Source organism: Orycteropus afer, unplaced genomic scaffold (assembly GCF_000298275.1).
Source record: "Orycteropus afer afer isolate SDZICR_OR568_19922 unplaced genomic scaffold, OryAfe1.0 scaffold00048, whole genome shotgun sequence".
NCBI classification, from domain to species: domain Eukaryota; kingdom Metazoa; phylum Chordata; class Mammalia; order Tubulidentata; family Orycteropodidae; genus Orycteropus; species Orycteropus afer.
In genome coordinates this window covers 2329738-2352185 of record NW_006921635.1, presented here as the reverse complement: position 1 = coordinate 2352185, position 22448 = coordinate 2329738, and the positions used below count along the sequence as shown (strand labels likewise).

Here is a 22448-nt window from a genome sequence, read left to right as displayed (position 1 = left end):
TCACTCATTCTCATTCTTTGAAAAGCAACCTCGCACTCACCTCTACACTGAGGCCAGTTGCAAAGGGCAACAATTTCAAAGGCTTACTAGGAAAGGGGTTCAGAGATGAATTTCAAAAGATCAAAAGGATAACATCTGCCCAAAACCAAAGATCAAACAGAAGGAACGGGTAGAAAATCCAGAGGAAAGGGAAGATGGAGCCCAGGGCAGAAATGGGGAGAAGGCTGACATATTGTGGGGAATTCAACCAATGTCATATAGCTGCATTCGTATTTTACATACAAGCTATCTGTTCTGGTTCCCTAATGCTGCTCTGTCAAGAATATACCACAAATGGGATGGCCTTAACAAACAGGAGTTTATTCTCTTACAATTTGGAGGCTTTAATTCCAAATTCAAACTGCCAGGCTCTAGGGGCTGGGTGAAAACCCCTCAACCTTGGGGTCCAGCTCTGCCTCCTGCTCCCAGCCCCCTGGAGCTAGAGACATCTTCACTCAGACAGCTGCTGGCCGCTGAGGCTAACAAACCTAAGGTTGACAAGTAAAAAGGCACAGTCCTGATGTTACCAAACCACATGCCAGGCCATTAATTCAAGTCCACTGTAAGCCCCAAGGTCAGCAGAGCATGGCAGGCTGCTGAACAGTGACATGGTACATGCAGGGTCTAAGCTTGCTGTAAGCTAGAGACTATCCCCAAGGCTTCTCCTTATATACAGGAAGCAGATCACATCCCAAAGGCAGCTACTCAGCTGCTTGTGGTAGATCCCACCATGGAGATGATTGCCAGTCTCATCATGGGGAATAACTACCACCAGCTGCCCAGCCAAGTTGACACACAAACTTAACTACCACACTACTCAATGAGAAACTAATTTGCTCTGTAAACTTTCACCTAAAGCACAATAAAAACGTTTTAAAAAATGAAAATTAAGAAAGAAATTACAGGTTTGGAAGGGGAAAAACAAAGACAAAAAAGGACACATTTAATGTGACAGCATCAACTTAACTATGTGAAATCTGCTAAAAGGCTTATCATCTCTGCTCCCAAGTTAATTTTTTCAAAACATTATGGCATGAACAGTTTCCGAAAGTCTAAAGGTAAAACCAGTTTTCATTCCTGAAAGCTCGCATGCAGCTATAAAAGACTATAATCACCAGACACTTTTTGTAAAGGTGAAGAGTCTCACTGGATTGCTTCATTATGCCTAAAAGCTCCGATTTTAAAGTCATCTTGGATAAATGGAGCACAAAACTGGTACCACGCCTCTAACGCAGAGTCAAGCTAAAGCCTTTTACCTGGTTTAATCTTGTCTGCAAAGAGATCCGTCCTCCAGTAGAAGGCATCCGGCTTAGCGCTGCCTCAATCTGTTAATGCAAGAGAATGTTTAGGTAAGAGCATAATAATTCTAATCACACCAGAGAGGGTTTGTCACATAGAATAGAAAAAAAAGCTCTCAGCCTAGAGCTCCACCGGTCTTAATCTAAGCTCTGTCATCAGTCAGTAACCACAGCCCAGCTCAGAGATGTTTTCTCACCCAAACACCAGTGCAGCTTTGGCAGAGTGTGCCATGGCATTCCCTTCTCCCTATCCCTGCCATAAACATTAAGTTCAGGAAAAGATTTTCAAAAATGTTTGCTTGTTGTTACCTGGTCTTTTTCTTTTGTAAGCTCGTCAAAAAATCGCTCCGTTTCAGCCAGGGTCCTAATTTTGGCTGTGTATTCAAAATCATTACCATGTGGCATTTCTGAAATAGGCTTACACTGTTCATAGCTAACCGACTTATTCTTCTCCCAGGCTGATCTCACAGATATGTTCTTTACTCCATTTGGCAATGGTTCGGGGCAAGAGCTATGATTAACATGGTTGTCAGAGGCTTTTTCTGAGTATTTTTCTCCTGTCAGAGAGGAAGAAAACTTCTTCTATTTATCAGTTTTTCCAAGAGATCATACACACATTAAATATATAACCCTATTCACTCTCTAGAAATGGCTGCTCCATGGCCAGAGAAGGTCATGAAGAAAGAGACGACAATCATATTTACTCAGTGCTTTTGCCTTAGGCATGTGACTGCTAACCAGAGGCTGCCAGTTCAAACCCACCAGCCACTCCTCAGAAGGAAGACTGGGCAATCTACTTCCGTAGAGATACTGCCTTGGACACCCAAGGAGGGTCGCTATGAGTCAGAACCTACTTGATGGCAGTGAGTTTGGTTTGTTTTTTTCCTCCAAAAAACTACAAGCTTTGCCCTAGGGCTGACTATCGTCACAGCTTCTCTAAGTGACAGGTAAACTTAACACTAAGTTTAAACCATTTACTACATATATACCAACACTAAAGAGTTAACACATCAAGGGCCAACCTAGGTGATTTCACATATATTATCTTATAATTTTATTCTGAACTTAAAATATAAAAAAGAAAAAGTTACCTGAAGCCTAAGCTCCATGTAAATCAGAGTTAAGTTCTCATTATTTACAGAGCAGATGAGAGAACAATAACAGTATGGGCCTGCTCATGGACATTAATATCCCCTGGACCTCAGTGTCCCAACGTTTCAGTGACGATAACAATAGTGACACAATGATACAAAGCACCATGAATGTGGATTTTTAGAGTGAAAAATGCTTAAGCACAGGATGTTACAAGATATTGAGAACCTTGGGAAAAAAAACACTAGAATCTCACAAAATGAACGATAAACCTGTATCTAGGAATTTTGTAGGAAAAGATACCTTCCGAGTCATGCAGAGGAAGAAACTGGAGTTGTTTTCTTGGATTGGTACGTGGTGATGTAGACACAGGAACAGTATCTAAATCATCCAAAAGCATATCAAATCTATTGAATGAAGCAAGTTACTTGTGAGAAAAAAAAAAAAAAAAAGTCATGTTAACTGATTCTTCCTATCACCACTAGAAAGATGGGCTGGTATCCAATTCTCTCACACCACAGGTCTGGTGGTATAGTGGATAAGGCATCTGGCTGCTAACTAGAAAGTCAGAGGTTCAAACCCACCAGCCACTCTGTGGAAGGAAGATCAAGCAATCTACTTCTGTAAAGATTTACCTCCTCGGAAACCCAATGGGAGCCGCTATGAGTCAGAATCGACTTGATGGTAATGGGTTTGGTTTTGGTTTTAACACAAAATTGTATTTACATAATACCTTAGAGATTGACAGTACACACCAGGCACCATCTCACTGGATCTTTGTAACAACCTTGTGAAATAAGCAGGGTAGGTATTCCTATCCCCGTTTCATAGAAGCAGCAACCAGTGTTTGCGGTGCACAGCGTATTCTCTCCCAGATACTGCGGGGGCCGGACCGAGCGCCAGTCCCGTGCCTATGAGCCAGCGTGCTCTCCGCTCCAGCACACTCTGCTGACCACACTTCAGAGGGAGGACCGTTTTCTCAGGAGCACAGGCGGAGCAGCTTGCAGTGAGTGCCACACTAGTACAGCTCCCTTTCTTGGACAAAAGACTCAAAATGTTTCTCTCTCCCATAGATCCTTTCAGGAACACAAAGAATTATCACTCTGCATCCAGAAACCAGAAGGGGCTCTGAGGTGGCACCGGGCACTGAGGAGCAGCAAGCTACACAGCTGCATTATTTCCAGGGAGTGTATGACTATGTTATTCTTAATATGGTATTCATTCAGACAATTTAAATCCATAAGGCTCTCACTGACAGCTAAAAACTGAGTGGTAGCTAAAGGCATAAGTTAGTATTTCATTATATATATATATTTTAAATTCTATAATTTTAGAGACCTTACCGAACAGGACTATTTTCATTTTTGTTAAGTAGATGACTAAATCCCGGGGACAAATTTTCTTTAGGCGATCGCTTTGGACTATAAGCCACAGTCACCGGTGTTAACATAATCTCTCTTTTTGCTGTAGAAGAAAACAAAGAGGAAAATACTCTTTTCCTTCTGTATAACATATGTTATATTGGCAGAACAGTTTCTTTTTCAGTAGAGTACTTTTTTCTAATTTCAAGAGGAATATGATTTCACTGTAAAACTTCCAAAGATAGGAGCATAAAAAAATTAAAATAGCTGGTCATGCTAATATTCAGAGGTAACCACTGCTAACATTTCAGTATATCACACTAGAGTTTCAGCACTCAGACTCAAAAACTGGTTTTTCAGGATTTTAGAAGTCGACTGGAAATAAGACAGAGACACCAGTACAATAGTGAACATTCCTCTAACATGGTAACATAAGAATCTCATCAACTGTGATGAAATGAAAACTGAAGATACAGACATTTAATGTTTACATTTGAAAACTGTAGTTGTAAACCAACTACAGAAAAAAAGGTGACCAATGCTGAGTGACCAACAAATATATGAAAAGACTTATCTGCTCTTTTCGGACTAACTTATTTTGTGTGAATTAATGTAATTAGTTGCATTTCTGTTGACTATCTCAGGCTGTTAGGTGGTATTAGTTGCAAAAATTTTATGGGACATAGACCAAAACCTCACTTTAAAAAGCCACGAGTCTACAGGTACAGTCACGGATCTGTGTGATAAGACACTGTTTATTGAACAAGGTTGTGTTTGGGGGCCTGGGGCGAAAAGCCCACTGGCTTTTACTGCAGCCAAGGAGAGCACCTGAGGAACAGGAGACAGTCACACAGCACGCGCAGACCGGAGACCATGACACACGTAGAGTGAACTCTTACTTGGAGTGTTTGATTTCCGGTTTGAAGGTGGTAAAGATGATGACCTCTGAGAGGCAGGACTTAATCGCTTTTGTCTTTGTTGGGCACATTTCTCCAGTGATTGACTGGCACCAACTGAAGTTCCTGTTTGCCGGGAATTCACTAATTCTACAAGAGACAAATGTGAAAAAAAAAAATCACAGAAACAGAACATAGCGCACCGCAGCCTGCGCCGTTATTAACACACGTTACACCAAACAGTCTTTCACTCTGAGCAACTCTCCTCACTGCCTAAGTGATAAACATTACTTGCAAATGCATTCATGTTATAATGCTAAAAAATGCTTGATAAAGAAAAGGTGGGAGTTGATAACGAATCCATTCCACTTCTTTGTTTACAACTGACATTCAAGGTGATTATTCAAGAGAGTTTATTTTTGGATGGTAGGTTACTAATTTATTTACGAGGAGATCCCACTCTGGAGATGCGACACCAGAGGTGCGAGGCTGCAGGAGCAGGCCTGGCCGACGTGAGCCGAGAGAGAAGATGAGAGCACCGCCGATCTGGACCTAAAGGTGCTCAGCAAGGAGGAAGGGGAGACACACAGGGGTCCAGAACCTCACTTCAGGGGCACACAGCACCTTGTGTAACTCCTGATGTGTGTATGGAAGACAAACTGATACAACTTTTTAAATCCCACAGAATGTCATGTAAGCCTTTTTTAACATTCAGAACATATTTAATCTGCTCTGTATGAAAGGTCAGGTTGTGCCATGACTGGAATCAATCGCCAGCAGAGCTTCACAGTCACCTATGAAGTGGGACTGGTGTGACAGGTAATGAATTAGACTTGTTACTTCATTACCTGAGGAACTGAAATCTAAAGAAGGTTCTGTGACTGGGGAGGGTCGCGATCTACCTACCACCTATCAAACAGGAAGAAAACAAACACTTACTAGCTGAGGCGTCCTCTTTCTCTGTCTGCGTGCCCCAATTTTTAAACATTCTTTCCTCATCGAGTTCTTTGAAAGATTTCCTGATGGCGGTGTCTGAAGTTCCTCTCTCTTTGGTACTCACTAAGCCCGCCAGAGAGTCTACGGGAGGGGTGTCCTTTTCCGGAGGAGAATGGTACCTTAAGTAACAATCGCGAGACACACAGGCTGACTGGGGTTGCAGTGACAGTAACATCACAGAGAGACGACACCTATGCCCCACAGTGACTCTGGCCTGTGCAAGACACATCAATTCAAATGGAACCTGCATAATGCAGGCCAGTGCCCTCAACTGTTTCCACACAGACGGCACCCTGCAGCAAGGCCATGAGGGGCTGTTGGCGCTCAGGCTGCCCGAGGGCGAGAGGACTGACATCGGGCTCTATCTGCAGCGTCAGCGCCCCACAGAGCCGGAGCACGGCAGGGAAGCTCCATGCAGCCGCTGAAACATCGCGCCCTAAAGCGGCCGCGTCTCACACGAAACACAAAGCAGGTCCTCAAAAGCAAACGTGGAGACGGCTCCATCTCTCTACCCTAAACATTTAAAGACGGCAGAAAGCCGAGGAGAGCCACCCGCCCATCACTGGGCTCTTCGGCAAAGCTGTCTTACCCGGGAGCGTGGGCTTCCTCTCGCAGGCTGCCCGCTGGGCTCTCAGGAACGTCCAAAGGCTGGCCAGTGAAGATGGAGTACTCGGAACCCGGCAGCAGCCACTTACGCCTGCTGACATCAGAAGGGGCGAACATTCTGTTCGGAGAAAGATCCTGAGGTATAGCAGGTTTCGGCTTCACTTCAGACTGAATGTGTATCTAAAACCACCTGCTCTACAGTATTATTTACATATTTGCACAGTAATTTAAAAACAACATACAACAATCTGTATTTTAGGCACAGGAATTCTACTTTCACAGTTTCAAGATTCAACTGAGCTGTTATTTTCAGTTTGTTATTTCTGCATCTCAGTCCGGATTTAAGGCGCTCTTCTGTCCACGCCTTAGGCATCTGACTGCTAATCAGAAGGCTGGTGGTTCAAAACCACCAGCCACTCTTCGGAAGGAAGATGGGGCAATCTACATCCATAGTAACACTGCCTCGGAAACTCAAGGAGGGGTCACTGTGAGTCAGATCCAACTCAACAGCAGTGGGTTTGGTTTGGTTTTTTGGTTCTATCCACGCAGGGCTGAGCATGCCCCAGCTGGCCTACTACCACACTTCACATCACCAACGTCCCGATGTGGCTGGGGTGAGGAGGCGACGCCAGAGTGCCCTCCCTGCTCCTCCCAGACCAGCAATGCCCAACAGCACTTTCTACAGAAATAGGCCCTTCTACATCAGCACTGCCAGGACAGGAGTCACCCCTCACACGGTGGACAGAGCACCGCAAGTGGAGCTAGTGAGAGCAAAGAACTGGTTTTTGCTTTTTACTTAATTTTAATTAACATAAATTTGAATGTCTACATGTAGCTGCCTGCTGGCTCTACTGTCCTGTACGGGAAGTTGGCTGCTACCTGTGTTCCTGGGAAAACCCTGTCATTTGAGGTCCATACCTTAAGGTCCCTCATCCTTGCCTCCTGATCTCCACACCTACTCTTGCCCTTGGCCACACTTACAAGCCATCTTTGACCTCTCCTCTGATGAGCTAGCCCTCTATTCCTCCTCAGGGGACACTTGCTGGGTTTGCCATCCCCACAGAACACAATCTTTCAGAAACCAACACCGCAAAGATGGCTCCCACACTCAAGCAAGCCTGGAGCAGCACGCCCGCCAGGCCACCGCCTGGGCCTCCCCATCACCTCCTCTTCCTTCACTCTGGACGTTAGTTGACGTGCAGGGCTGCTGAGTCAGTGCTGGCTCACAGTGACCCCACGTGACAGCAGAGCACTGCCTCGCAGGGTCTCCAAGGCTGTCATGTTTATGGGAGCAGGTCACCACGGTGTTCTCCTGCACAGCCACCGGTGCGTTCTAACCGCCAACCTTCCGACCAGCAGCTGCGCACCGCACCACTGCACAACCGGGGCTCCTCAGATAACAATTCAAACAAAAACAAATGAACACACTGCCATCAAGCTGATTCCAACTTACAGCCACCCTCTGGGATGGAGCAGAACCTCCCAGAGGGTCTCCAAGGCTGTCATGTTTACGGGGGCAGTTTACCAGGTCTTTCCTCCCATGGAGCTGCTGGCGGGTTTGAACCACTGATCTTTTGATTAACAGCTGAGTATTTTAACCACTGTGCCACCAGGGCACCCTGGGTAACAATTACTCACTTGCAAATAGCGCTGACTCCCTTCCCCTCTCATCTTCTGTCACATCTGACTGACAGTGGACACCTTGGCCGGGCCGAGCACAGGGTCCCCCTGCTTCATGCCGAACAAAGTGAGCCAACTGTGCAAACTGATGTCCCCTTACGGAATCATCACCACCACCCCCAGTGCATGCCCAGCGCTGGCCGGCCCCGTCCCTCGCTCTGATTCACGAGCTCCAATTCTCTAACACAACCCTTCTCCACTCCCCTCAGAGCTCTCAGCTCTGACAGTCTGACCATCACTGTCTGTAAGCTCGCTTCATACTTCTCTTTAATTCCAAGTCACTCTTTTCCTCCCTTTTTCCTTCCATTTTAAAATTAGTATTTCAAACATTCTTAAATGATTACAAAGAATGTTAAACAAGCACCCACTTACCCATTCTCAGTTTTAAGAAATGCTACCATCAAACCATATTTGTCTTTCATTGTAAGACAAAAACCTGCACATATAAATAAAGCCACTCATCACGGAGCCGTCTCCCACTCACGGCACTCCCACGTGTATCACAGCAGAACTGTGTTCCATGAGGTCAATGGCCGATTTTAGAAGTAGATTGCCAGATCTTTCCTCTGAGGCACCTCTTGACAGACCTGCATCTCCAGCCTTTCAGTCAGCAGCAAGCACAGGAGTGGTTCGCACCACCCAGACACAAACACGCACACTTGCTTACTGCCCCACACACACATACATATATATATATATTCACACACATATACATATAGACACACATACATGTATATACACACATACAGTTGTGTTTTTTAAATTACATAAAGGACAGAATGTATGCATCCTTTTAATGTTGCTTTTTCTACCCAGTGTTACACTTGAGATTTACTGCTACATAAAACTATCATCCTAATCACCCATTTCTAGTATGACTATATCACGAGTTATTCTTTCTCTTATTGATGGATGTTTACTTTCTAACAGATCACCTTTAAACAACACTACAATGCGTACATAAAAGGAATGCCCTAAGGTAAATATCTGAAATGGGACTACGCAACTCTGGGATGCACGTGTAGTCAACCTCCCTAGACACAGCCCATGCAGACACTGCCCAGGAGACACTGCGGCTGTCTCGCTCCAGCTCATCTGTGCCACTTCCCAGGCCATCAGTGGTCTAAGCGTTCCTATTTCTTTACATCTCTCCCACACTTCAGCGTGATCCGACTCCAGGTCTGGCCTGTACAGCTGGTATAACTGATGCCCCAGTATTGTTTTCAATTTGTGTTTCTCTGACTACTGACAACAACAAGCATCTTTTGATCATCACAGGCCAGGATGGTTTCTTTTACCACCCTCTACTATCTTATTATTATTGATTTGTAGGAGTTCTTTTATCTTCTGGATACTAATCTTTGACTGGTTGCTGTCCACTTTTAACATACTAAGTATTTCAAGTATGCACTGACATTTAGCTAATACTCACACCTTATGAAATCTTGATAGTTTGCTTTGTATGCATTATATTATTTTAAAGAGTGAAGAATGACAGAGTTCACTCAAGTGCTAACCCAGCCACAGCGTTCCAATCCCATTTGCCCTCCAAAAGCAACCATGACATTGTATTTGTGTTCTGTATTCCCAGGCATGCTTTCGCACTTGGACTCCATTTGTACAAGCCCATAAGGTTCAGAGAATTGTTCAACAGGTTAAAGGTTATCTGAATAGTATCCTGTCCCTTCTGTGGCTGATTTTTTATTTTTTGGTGGTTGTTGCTCCGTATCATGTTCTTATGATTAATCCACGTTGGCAGCTTTAGTTCAGGGGTCAGTAAACTTTTCTTCTGTGAAGGGTCAGATAGTAACAAAATTTTCAGTTTTGTGGCCTCCCATTTACATTAGATAAATACATTCCTTGGGGAGATCAATCATGGGAGAATAGAAGGGCTGTGTATGCACAGGGACACAGCTCGGGGGGCAGGAGTGCATGGAGAAAGGACACAGGGAAGAGGTAACTATGGGAAGGAGAACTGTTGCATTGTGGGAAATTACAGTCAATGACATGAGATAAAGTATATGTGAACTGCTATATGGAAAATGAATTTGCTCTGTCCCGACCATTACAGTCTGCTGTACCAGCACAAGAGCAACCACAGACAATACGAAATGATAAACTTGGTTGTATTCCAATAAAACTTTACTCTTGGACACTGAAATGTAAACGTGTCATGAATTTCATCCTTCCTTTTGATTTTTTCCCCCAAACAGTTGAAAATGTAAAAGCTATTCTTAGCCCACAAGCCTTACAGAAAGAGGTGAGAGGCCAGGTTTGGCCTGGGGGCCAGAGTGTGTCAACCCAAGCTGGTCTCACACGCTGTCACACGATACAGTGTTGTGCATAAATACACTGCATGTAGCCATTTTCCGGCTGGGAGACACTGAAGTGGTTTGCGTCCACACTTCAGTTCACTAAAAATTGGCTTCCACTTCCATCACTCTATCCAAACCATTCCCAAACCCATCAATAACCTCTAGCTTGCAAATCGTCCAACAGGTCGTCCCCCAACTTACAGCAGGGTTCCATTCCGACACCTCCATCCTAAGTCGGTTCTAAGTCAAACACCTATTATTTATTTACTTTTCAATTTCATTATTATTACCTTTTATTATCAGTACCTTTATAAATCTGGATTTTAAACGTGCAAGTCAACATCTGAGAACGGCAACAACAACCACACGCTGCAACATTCTATGTATTACACATTACTAACGGTAAGATGGGAGCTCTGGTGGAGTAGTGCCTAAAGCACTTGACTGCTAACCAGAAGGCTGGCGATTCAAACCCACCAGTCACTCCTCAGAAGGAAGATGGGGCAATCTACTTATGTAGTGATACCACCTCAGAAACTCAAGGAGGGGTTGCTATGAGTTGGGTCTGACTTGATGGCACATAACAGCAACAACAACGGTAAGATATTAAAAAAAAAAAAAATTCATTTAAATGTGGTTTGTTGTAATTCGAACACGTCATAATCTGGGGACAACCTGCAGACCCTTTTCATTCTTCATCTCCTTGAGTTCTTAGCAGCATTCAATACTAGTGACTGCTTCCGCTTCCCTCTTGGCTTCCTCGCAGCTTCCTCAGCTGCCTTTGACACCTCCACCTTCTCAATCCAACATCAAAGTGCTGGAGCTCTTCACAGCTTTGTCCACTTCTCACTGTTGCTGTTATGTGCCGTTGAGTCATCTCAGACTCCTAGCGACCCCCTCCTTGGGTTTCCGAGGCAGAATCACTATAGAAGTAGATTGCCCAACCTTCTTTCTGAGGAGTGGCTGGTGGGTTTGAACCACCAACCTTCTGGTTAGCCGTCAAGTGCCTTAGGCACTATGCCACCACTATATTCCCATCCTACAGCTTTAAGCACTATCTAGAAACAGAGAACGCCAAAATTCCTCACTCCAGCCTAGCACCTTATTTCTGAGCTCCAAGCTCAAATTTGTAATTGCCTCCTTGATTCCCACCTGGAATCCACATGAATCTCAACTGAAACAATCAAAATGGCCCTTCTGATCTTTATTCCACTGTCTGCTTTCCTACCTCTTTCCTAGTTCCACGCATCGCACCCCCAGTCGTTCACATCAGAAACCACAGTTATTCACATTTCCTTTTCTTATCTTGCCATTCAATTCATAACCAATTTCTGTAGATTCTATCTCCAAATTCTATCTTCAATCCTTCTCCTTTTCTATTTCCATGGCTACCACCAAGCTAATACCGTTTGTCTTCTACCACTGCAAAACCCTAACTCTTTTCCCTCTCCAATCTTCTCATAGCAGGCATGTTAAAAAAAGAAAAAGTCAGACATCATTGTACTACATAAAGCCCTTCACAGACTTCCGTATGGACCTAGATCCTGTAAAAAGGCTGCTCATCATCTTCCTGCCTCTATGATTTCATCTGGGGCTACTTTACCCTCTGCTGGGAATACTTAGGCCACACCATCCTTCTCTTGGTTCTTCCAAAACACCAAGCTCTCTGCTACCACAGGGTTGAGCAGTGCTAATCTCCCTGCCTGGAACATCCCTCTCCCATCTGTCCACACCTCCTACTCCAACACCTCTACACAGGACTGACTTCTCTGCTTACATATCACTGCCAGAACAGCCTTCCGTGACCCAAACTAGACCTCCATGACCTTTCAATTGACAGTTACAACTTAGAAATGCTCAAAATGACAATTTAACATAATCTTTTTCTGATGATGTTATAAAGCTATACTCTACTCATTTACATTTTTTCATAGCAAAATCATAACAAAAACTAGTTATGATATGATGAAAACTATTACATATAGTATATATTCAAGATAATTATCTCATAGGTAGAGACAAATATTGACTTGGGTGAAGGGAAGGGAAATGTACCAAATGTGAGTGATCAACACAGTTGCACTGGAGAAAAGGAAGGCATAGAGAGGTGCTCGGGACGTACAGACAACAAAGATAAACCCTTCTGCACATACAGTACTGTACTGTCAGTGATGGCAAATTGATCTATGGGTGGACAGGCTGAACGGTGTATCTATGCAGGGGCAGTGTGCCCAGGACCATGTATAGGGCTGGCAGACAATGTTTCTACAAGTTCATTGGCATGTTCTGTAAGAATTCCCAGGTATATAATAGAGGTGACAAGGGATAAAGTTGTAATCACTTCTTGGCTCCCAGGAGGGAGCGAGTGGTTGGACCTGCAGACTCGGGACCACAGTCGCAAGGGATATCAAGCTCAATTGTCATAACATACTACACAAAAACATTGTTCCACATCCTGCTTTGGCAAGTAGAGACTAGGATCTTAAAAGCTTGCAAGCAGCCATCTAGATGCAACAATGGGTCTCTCCTCATGCAGAGCAAAGATGCATGGAAACAATTAGTCCAAGCGACTGGTACACCATGAGATCCTTAGCCTATATGACTATGAGACCAGAAGAACTAGTGGTGCCCGGCTACCACTGTCAACCACTCGGAGGGGGATCTCTGCAGGAGATCCCGGATAGAGTGGGAGAACAATGTGGAACAAAACTCAAAATTATAAAAATAAAAAAAAGGACCAGGATTGCTGGTCTGATGGAGCCGGTGGAACGCCTTAGACTATGGCTCCTAGTTGTCTGTCACGTCTGGAGTTGAACTCACTCCTGTGGCTTCCAGCCAAACAACAGACAGGCATATAAGCTGAACATTTACCTGAGGTAGATATACTCCTCGGAGAGCTCAATCATGGGAGAACAGAAAGGCTGTGTATGCACAGGCACACAGCTCGGGGGGCAGGAGTGCATGAAGGGAAGGACACAGGGAAGAGGTAACCACAGGTAAGAGGTGGGAGGAGAACTGTTGCATTGTGGGAAATTACAGTCAATGTCATGAAACAAAGTGTATGTGAACTGCTGTATGGAAAATGAATTTGCTCTATAAACTTTCACCCAAATCACAATAAAAATTGAAAAAAAAATCATTACCTCAGATTATACCAAATCTAATTTTGAAAGAACTAAAGAAAAAAACATACTATTTAATGAATTTACATTCTTCATAGTCCTTTCCATTATCATGAAGATAAAATTGCTGGAATTTTTAAAGGCTACTGGAAATATTCTAGCCCAATGTGCTTGTTTTTATGGGTAACAAAACGGAGCTCAAATAAACAATGAAGGGACTGGCCTAAGGCCACACAGTCGGGCAGAGTGAAGAGTGAAGTGAACCCCACGTCTTCTAACTCCCGACCTGAATCTGATTCCATTACTTCCTCATTTGGGCAAATGTCTCTGCCTAAGAGCTTTTATAATTTCCAATAATTACTCGTTTTTACATATGTAAATTCTGCAATGACATTTAGTCATTAGTTAGTTAACCCTAACTTTCTTAGGATTTAGACAGAGGAGCTTCTCAGTTCAAAAAAAAGGGGGTGGGTATCAATTTCTAGCTTTACAGAGATTAAGTGAAATAACTTACTTGGAACGTGAGGGTCTCACATGAATTTGAGAATTGTGACGAAGACTTAACATATTCTCATGCTCCACTTGCTTGACCTGAGCTTCAAGTTTTGAAATTGTTCTAATTCAAAAGCAATAAGATACGTACATTTCAGCACATTTAAATATAACTCAACTACAAATTATTTCCTTAATAGACCACCCCCCTAGAAAAGCAGTAACAAGTAGCTGCCTGTACACAGACCTTTTTCATAGTCGTGTGCCATCACTAAACTCTAAAAAGCTCAGCAAAATCAGGGAAAATAAACAGAAAAGAAAATAGTCATTAACCTCTACAACAGAGGATTTGCTCCAAGTGAAGGGAAAGGGAACAAGTGGACTAAATATAGCAAATAAAAGCATTACATAAATCTGACTATATACCAAAACCTAGAGGATAAATGAAATAAGTTCAAGCATTCAAGCAAGTTATGATTTTAACATGTTTCAATCTGATACACATGTATTTATACATATAAATTACAGGCCCTGCTTTCATGGAAGAAAAGCAGCAGCTGGTGTAACTTCCAACTCCAGAGCGATTTGGAAGAACTTCCTAATGTTTAAAAGGTGCAAAGGTCAAAATATCCCAAACAACTTCCAACCTGTAGGCAGTTCATCTAATTCATGGCCTCTTCAGAATGAAAGCCTACTTTTCAAGCTTGTCAACACAAAACAACTATTCTAGCCAAAGACCTGTTCTGAGACTATCTTAGCCTCCTTTCCTATCTTTTAAACTTTGTGTCCTCACCTCATCTTTTCAACTCAGATTGTTACCTACCCTGTTGCAAGGAAGGTAATTTGAGGAAGAACCGCTCTTTCGAGGCTGACGTTATATTTACAGCAGTTCGAATGGGGGCCCTCACTACAACCAAACGTAATACAGAAAAGCGGGAAAAACTGAGAAAGCAAGACAGCATCCCCGCTGCCCCCATGGGAAATCCAACCGGGTGCAGTGAGTAAGCCAGGTCAGGGATGCTCCTCACATCCAAACACAAATGCAGAAACATGCTCCCAAGCCACTTAGAAACAGCTGATCACTTGCCACAGAAACCATTTGTGACTCTGTCCCTAAATGGTTTATTTTGATTAAGCAAAGCATGTCATTAACATAGTCTCCAAACAGGGTCTCTCAGGAAGTAGGCTACAGAGATGGTCTGAATGCTGTTTTCTTTTGACAGTATAAAATACTTTCAGTAAATGGACTGCTCCTGAAAGACCCTTCTCCTCTACTGGTCTGATGTCATTTAGAGTCTACTGACGCAGGAAGAACACATAAATATTTGGGGAAGTACACATGTCTGAGGCACAACCACCACCAGGTTCTAACCGTTTAAAACTCTTCTTTGGCTAAATTCAAATCTATTTCCACGTCAGGGAAAGATGAGGATTAAATCAGTACTCATGTGTTTAAAAATCCTCAAAGGAAAATTTCCTTTCCATCCCTTCCCAGACAGACCCATATTTAAGTGCTGCAAGCAAAATGAGAAGGATTTGCTTATTAGAAGACAATACATTTTACCTTTTCAAATCAGAAATCTGAGTATGCGCATCAAGCAATTTGTTCTCAGTTGTATTTAACGTATCCTATGAAAATAAAGAAAAAACTCAGATAACTGAAGATAAATATTCACATGTATTCCTTTTATTTTAAAATGCATAATACAAAAGTCATCTAAAGCTGCAGCAGAGAGCTAGACAGAAAACTGTGCAGATACTCAGCAAGTATGGCATGGCATCAACCACAGAGCCAATAAATAATTCACGGGAAAAAACGAGAGCCCAATGCTGGGCTATACAAATCACCGTGTGACAGTCCCCTGGGTGACAGGTACATCCCAGGAGGCTTTCTTGAGTAGAAACAATATAGTGTAAAAGTGGATATATTAACTAATATTAACTACACACTTGACTAAAACCTCAGTAGAATGGTTTAAAAAAAGAAAAACACCCTGCAATACTGAGATGTCACATGTAATGCCATTGGCTCCTGAAATCCCAAAACACTTGACAGCCTAACTGTGCAGACAAGGCTGTCACTACCCCAAATAACCACAACCTACATTTTAGGAAATACAATTACTTGCCCCACTTACAAATTATGATGGGGCTTCCCTGAATCCAAATATGCAGTCCCCATTAAGGAGCTTTAATTAAGAGTTCAAATATATCAGTAAAGTCAAACAAATAACCCCAGAAAAAAGGAAATGCTCTGAAAATCAAACTTTGTATTTAGACAGGATTAAATGTGTGTCTGGTACCTTATACACTTCTAAACAACTGCATCTCAATTCATTGATCTCAAATGCAGCAGCCATTCAATAAAGATTTGTTAACTGAATTAATGAATCCAACATGTTTGTGAGTTAAATAGGGCAGCTATTTTGAAATAAGGATGCGGACCAACCCAAAAGTAAACCCACTGTCATCGAGCCCATTCTGACTCACAGTGACCCTATAGGACAGAGCTGAACTGCCCCATATGGTTTCCAAGAATATAAATCTTTATAAAAGCAGACTGCCACATCCTTCTCCCATGAAGAGGCTGGTGGGTTTGAACTGCCTACCTTTTGGTTAGCAGTCGAGTGCTTTAACCACTGTACCACCAGTTTCTCTAAGGATTCTGACACAGAGCGTTAAGTGAATGGTCCAGCTGAAATAGCTACATAGGGATGGAGGAGGAGGAAGAGTCACCTGTCCTTCCCATCCAATGCTCCTGCCTCAGTGTGAAACCCAGAACATGAATGGTCACCCATTACCTTTACTCTTCCATGCTCTTTCCCAAGGGCTTCATACTCTCCTAAAAGCTGCAAGCAAAACAAAGAATCGGCCACAGCATTATACATTACAATTGCAATTGACCAGTATACTACAAATTAACTGCCCCTACATTTCAAAATGCCAATGTCACAGAGACAGAGAAAGGTTAACAAACTGCCCCCAATTCAGGCAACTAAAGAACGTGACAACTGATTATAAGGCATGAGCCCAGATTGGATCCTGGACTGTTACTGTTGTTGTTATGTGCCATCGAGTCAGACCTGACTCATAGTGACCCCTCCTTGGGTTTCCAAGGTGGTATCACTGCGGAAGTAGATTGTCCAACCTTCCTTCCAAGGAGTGGCTGGTGGGTTTGAACCTTCTGGTTAGCAGTCAAGTGCCTTAGGCACTATGAAGAGTATTATTGAGACATCTGAACAAAGTGAATATAGTATTATACCACTATGACATTTCTTTATTTTGATAATTGTACTGTGGCTATATATGAGAAGGCCCTCGTCCTTAGGAAACAGATGCTCAGAGTTTAGAGGTCAAGGGGCATGATGCCTACAACTTACTTCATGGGTCAAGAAAAAAAGCGTGTGTGTATATATATCTGTGTATATACATAGAGAGTGAGCAAGAGTGTGTACACACACACACACACAGAGAAAAAATAAGTATACACACATACCCATAAAGAGAACAATCAAGCAAATACACAAAAATGTTAACAATTGGTGATTCTGTGTAAAGGGAATTCAAGGGTTTCTTATGTTCTTACTTTGTTCACACTTTTATGTAATTTGAATGTACTTCAAATTAAGAAGTAAAACAAAAATAATGTAGTACCTATCAATATCCTAAAAGAAAGCAGTATTTTAAAATATTAAAATATATTCACGTTGTTCTTTTTTGAATTGTCGCATACTTTTCATTAAATTAATTCTACAGAGTAGATGTGTAAATGCCAGAAGTCTGATATAATTAAGTTAACATTTAGAAATGTATTTGTAAGACTCCTGGTTACAGACAACAGATTCCTAACTGGATTTCCTCATCTTTATCCTGAGATCCCACTGAATTAATTAAGAGGTAACAGCTGCAGGTGGGAGAGTCCAACAACATTTTACAAGACCAAAGAGATACACGGCACTTAGCAGGATGAAGACAGACGGCCACAGTTCAAGGGCCTGAACAAGGAGACACTGACGGGATGGAGGCTGGCATCTTCACAGGACCCGAGAAGCTCAGGACTTTGATGAAAACGAGGTCCAGGGCCAGACAAGGTTGGAGGGCAGAGGTGACACCAAGCAATTAGTGGGAACCTGTCCCTAACCCTTACAGCAACGGACTATCCAGCCAGGATAGACAAAACGGAAAAAAAAAGTATAACTTGGGGAAACCCCTGATAAATGAGGGAGAGGGGAGATCGTGGATAGAGTGGGAAAACAATATGGAACAAAACTCAAAGACCCCTGATGAGACCCCGACACTATGGCCCCTAGTTACCCTTCAGTTCTGGAATTGAATTCACTCCTATGGCTTCCAGCCAAACAATACACAGGCATACAGGGAGAATATTTATACCAGAAAGATAACTCCTAGAACGATCAATCATGGGAGAACAGAAGGGCAGTATTTGCTCAGGGAGATAGTTTAGGGGCAGGGGGTACCAGGAAATGCATAGGAAAAGATGACACAGGGAAGAGGTAACTACGGGGAGAAATGGGAAGAGAGCTCCTCTATGTGGGGGAATTGCAGTCAGTATCAGGAAAACAAAATGTGTGTGAACATTTGCTGTATGGAAAATGAATTTGCTCTGTAAACTTTCACCCAAATCACAACAAAAATTTAAAAAAAAAAAAAAAAAATGAAGGAGGGGAATCCAAAAGGATAAGGAGAGGCTGGGTAAGTAAAAGTCTGCACAAAGAATGCCTTGGCGCCCTGCCTCCCTCACCCACCAGGGCCTGGAAGCCCAGGCAAGAGACTGGAAGCTTCTTCCCTGGAAACACTGAAGCCTCCCAGAAAAAAGGTGTGTACACATTCGTATCTGGAGGCTACCAATCAAAACAATGAGCACGTCACTCTACAACTTCCCTCACATTGAGAAAGCCAGCTCTGCCCATGCACACTGCTCCCTGACAGCTTCTAATGCCTCACTTTCAGATGCGACTCTGTATGAAGGAGCCAACACTGGAATAGAAAAAAAGTACTCAATGTGAAACAGCCAACCAGAATGAAAAGTTAACTCATGAGTTTTAATGTATGTCTTCTGAAAGTTCCAACATTACACAAAGCCAAATTTTAAGTCAAATTAAATCCCAGTGAGAAAGTTCAACCAAATCTGCTCTAAATCCATCCATAGCATTTTCTCCTACGAAGGGCACAGAAAAGGATTTCTGACAATTCAAAGCTGACCTGCTAGTGACAGAAAAGCCTGGGAATGACATCATGCTTCTGAAACCTCTGACCTCCTGCTTCAAGGTAATACCCAGCTGACTGGATCAATCAGCAAAGTATATATTTGCAATTACGGCAAAGTTGGGTAAAACCGAGATGAACCTTTATGAAGTGTTAACAGCTTTTAAGTGAGGAATATCTAGGAAGTTACTTCTAGCCATCATGTCAATAAGTTACCATGATTTGTGACTTACATCTTGAAACATTTTGCTCTCTTGCTTTAGTCTGGCTTCTGTATCATCGGAGAGTTTGTAAGCATTCTCAAAGGCTTCCTCTAACTCCTGCAGCCTAGATTTTAGCCGGATGATGGTACTGTCTTTTTCTTTATTACTTGCTCTCATTTCTTCAATCCGTTCCTGCAAAATCTTAGAAGTATTGCTGGCTGCAGTGAAGCGTTCCTTTAAATCATTCTGTAAAATAAAAACAAGGATAATAAATTATTTTTAATGGGAAAAAAGATGTTTCAAGAATCACTAATAAATTATGGGCCTTAAAATACAAAATAAAACAAACATACAAATGGAAGATCAACCAATGCAGTATTTTGTTATATCCTGGAATCGAGTGTCTAGAAAGGAATGCTCTATACATTAACAGCTCTATAAAACCATCATATGGGAAAGTAATGTCTGGGGCAGTAAGATTCCAGGAACCACAGAAAGCAGTCGGTACTGTACGTCATTTTAATGAGGAAAAAACGAACCCTGGCTATTAGGGAAATGACGCTGAAATTATAGCTGGGACTTGCTGCCCAACATTAGTATTTAGGAAAAACAAATGACGTACTATACTCTTTTACTTACTAGGAAAACAAAAGAAAATTTAAAAAGCATCTGATAATGATACTCATTCAACAATTATTTCTTGAATAGCTAGTAGGTGCCAGGCACTGGGCAGCTGGAATTGCAAAATTAACAAGAGAGACAACAGCACCTGACCTCACAAAACTTAAGCTTTAGGAAAGCCAAGGGTAACTGAAAAGGCAGCAGAAACAGGAACATGATGTACAGAACAAAACAGGTGTTTTCCACCAAAACGTTGTTCCTAAGGTTACATGCAGAAGAGTCAAACTTGGTAAAACATGACAACAGTGAATTACGTAAGTTTATCCACTCCTAGCTGTCTCCCCCTAAAAACTGAAAACATATGTCACAAAAGCTGAATAAATATGAACACTCACAGCACCATTATTCACGACGGCCAAAAAGTAACAACCACCCAGATGCCCACCAACCGATGAAGGAACGAATACACAGACTACAGCTGATCCATACAGTGGAAAACTTATTATTTGGCCATAAAAAAACAATGAAATGCTGATAATGCTTTGACAAGGATGAACCTTACAAACATACTGAGTGGAAGGAGCCAGATGAAAAGGACATATATTTTTCTGATTCCACTTATATGAAATGCTCAGAATAGGCAAATCAGAGACAAAGATTAGTGGTTGCTAAGGCTGGCAAAAGACAGAATGAATGCCTGACTGCTAACAGGTATGGGGTTTCCTTTGCGGTTAATGAAAATGTTCTGAAATTAGATCATGAGGATATCTGCACAATACTGGGAACTGGACTATAAAGCCACTGAACTGTATACTTTACAAGGGTGGGTTTTATGGTATGCAAATTATCTCAATTAAGAAAATAAAACTATTATCCTATGATATGGCAGCAGCATTCAAAACATCAACTCCCTTACCAGTAAGACATTCTAAAGAAGACAAGGAACCCATTAACAAGTGTCACCGTAAGACAATTTGTGTCTGGGGGAGCTCTGGTAAGATGGCAGAATTGGCAGAAAGACTGCAAAGACCCTCTTCAACAAAGAAAAGGGGAACCAATTAACACAGATACAGAAGATAATCCTGGACCCCTAAGCCTTGAAGGAATGGATACAAAAGTGGACTAAACTCCAACTAGCAGAAGAATTTGCGAGAAAACACTGAAAAAGGAGACTGCTGCGGTCTGGCAGTGATCCTGACAGAACAGACAGCTTGGATATTGCCAAGTGGTGGTAGAACTTACGAATTAACCTAAAAATCGGCCCTGCTAGCCAGGGACTGCACGGAGGACTGCTCTGGTGTCTGAGGAATAAAAGGGGAAGCAATGAAGAGGATGGAGGCTGAGATGTGGACTTTTGTCTGTCTGGAGGGCGCAGCCATTTTGAATGTTTACAAGCGGCTTGACCATTTTGGATGTTTAAAGCGACAGCGTTATCCCAGATTCCAGGGACGTAAGAACAGGCTCTACTGGCCAGGAACCTCAAGGACATTCCGGATATCAATGACTGGAAAGGTGAGACATTCTCCTTGTTACTCTTATACCCCACACCCTCTTGGTGAAAGGAGATGCGGCCATCCCTCACTCCCACCCAATTTCTGGGGTGGCAGGAATTCCATCCCAGTCTATGTGCTTGGATGGAGCCTGAGTGCCCTGCCTCGCCCTGCCCCCATGCTTTTTTTTTCCTTCTGTTTTCTAGTTTTGTTTTTATCTGTTTTAAAACTACTATTATTATTATTACTTTTGTCCTTTTTACTATTATTCTTTATTCTTCCCCTCCCAGGTTCTAGTTTTCAGCTTTTTTTCTTTTGCCTATTCCTGGTTGCAATTTTTTTTTTTTCCTTTCTCATGGTTAACCCTATTCCTTGTTTTTCTTTATTGATTTTTCCCATTTTTTTCTTCATAATTGTCTTTCTCTACCTTTTTTCTCTTATTACCCTCTCCCCAGATATTTGAGGTTTTTTCTTTTCTTTTTTTCTTCTTTTTCCCTTTTTTCTTTTTTTAGTTACTGTTGCTATGTGATTACATGGTGTATTCTTTGTCTATTTGCTTTTACTTTTTTGATGGTTATTCAACTGTTATTTTTGTGTAACTGAGTGGAGGCCAGCAACAGTCCCCGTACAACACAACTACACCCACACCTCCTGCAGCTTCACTTACTGAATGAGAGCCACCACCTTCCTTCTCCATCAACAGGCCAATGATAACCACCAAGAAGAGCCTGACACACCCTTGGCTGTTCTTCACAGTTAACAGAGATCTAAATACAACAACGCCACAATTTCTCAGAGACAACAGACCATCACAGTCCACACAAAGAAGCAAGGTAAAGTGTAGAAACAAGGGAGCAGGATACAGACGCAGAACACATCTTTGAGGAAGCAGCAGCATTGGAACTCTCTAATAAAGAATTTGAAAGAATTATATTTAGGTATTTTCAAAGGACTGAGAGACAGAACAAAGAAAACACAGACAAAATCCTAGTAAAATTTTGGAAGAAAATA

General features: G+C 42.4%; 1 protein-coding gene across 1 annotated transcript in view; it reads right to left on the bottom strand.

Moving 5' to 3' along the window:
- The window catches only part of MPHOSPH9 (M-phase phosphoprotein 9), a 73818-nt gene that overhangs the window by 3278 nt on the left and 48092 nt on the right, over window positions 1-22448 (bottom strand). Inside the window, exons 12-22 of the mRNA XM_042780586.1 lie at window positions 19357-19572; window positions 16699-16746; window positions 15462-15526; window positions 13920-14021; window positions 6272-6406; window positions 5626-5801; window positions 4690-4836; window positions 3773-3893; window positions 2733-2836; window positions 1647-1894; window positions 1296-1364 (exon numbers count right to left, since the gene is read on the bottom strand). Of these exons, the coding sequence (XP_042636520.1) occupies window positions 1296-1364; window positions 1647-1894; window positions 2733-2836; window positions 3773-3893; window positions 4690-4836; window positions 5626-5801; window positions 6272-6406; window positions 13920-14021; window positions 15462-15526; window positions 16699-16746; window positions 19357-19572 (1431 nt within the window). The remainder of the gene's footprint in view (window positions 1-1295; window positions 1365-1646; window positions 1895-2732; window positions 2837-3772; window positions 3894-4689; window positions 4837-5625; window positions 5802-6271; window positions 6407-13919; window positions 14022-15461; window positions 15527-16698; window positions 16747-19356; window positions 19573-22448) is intronic.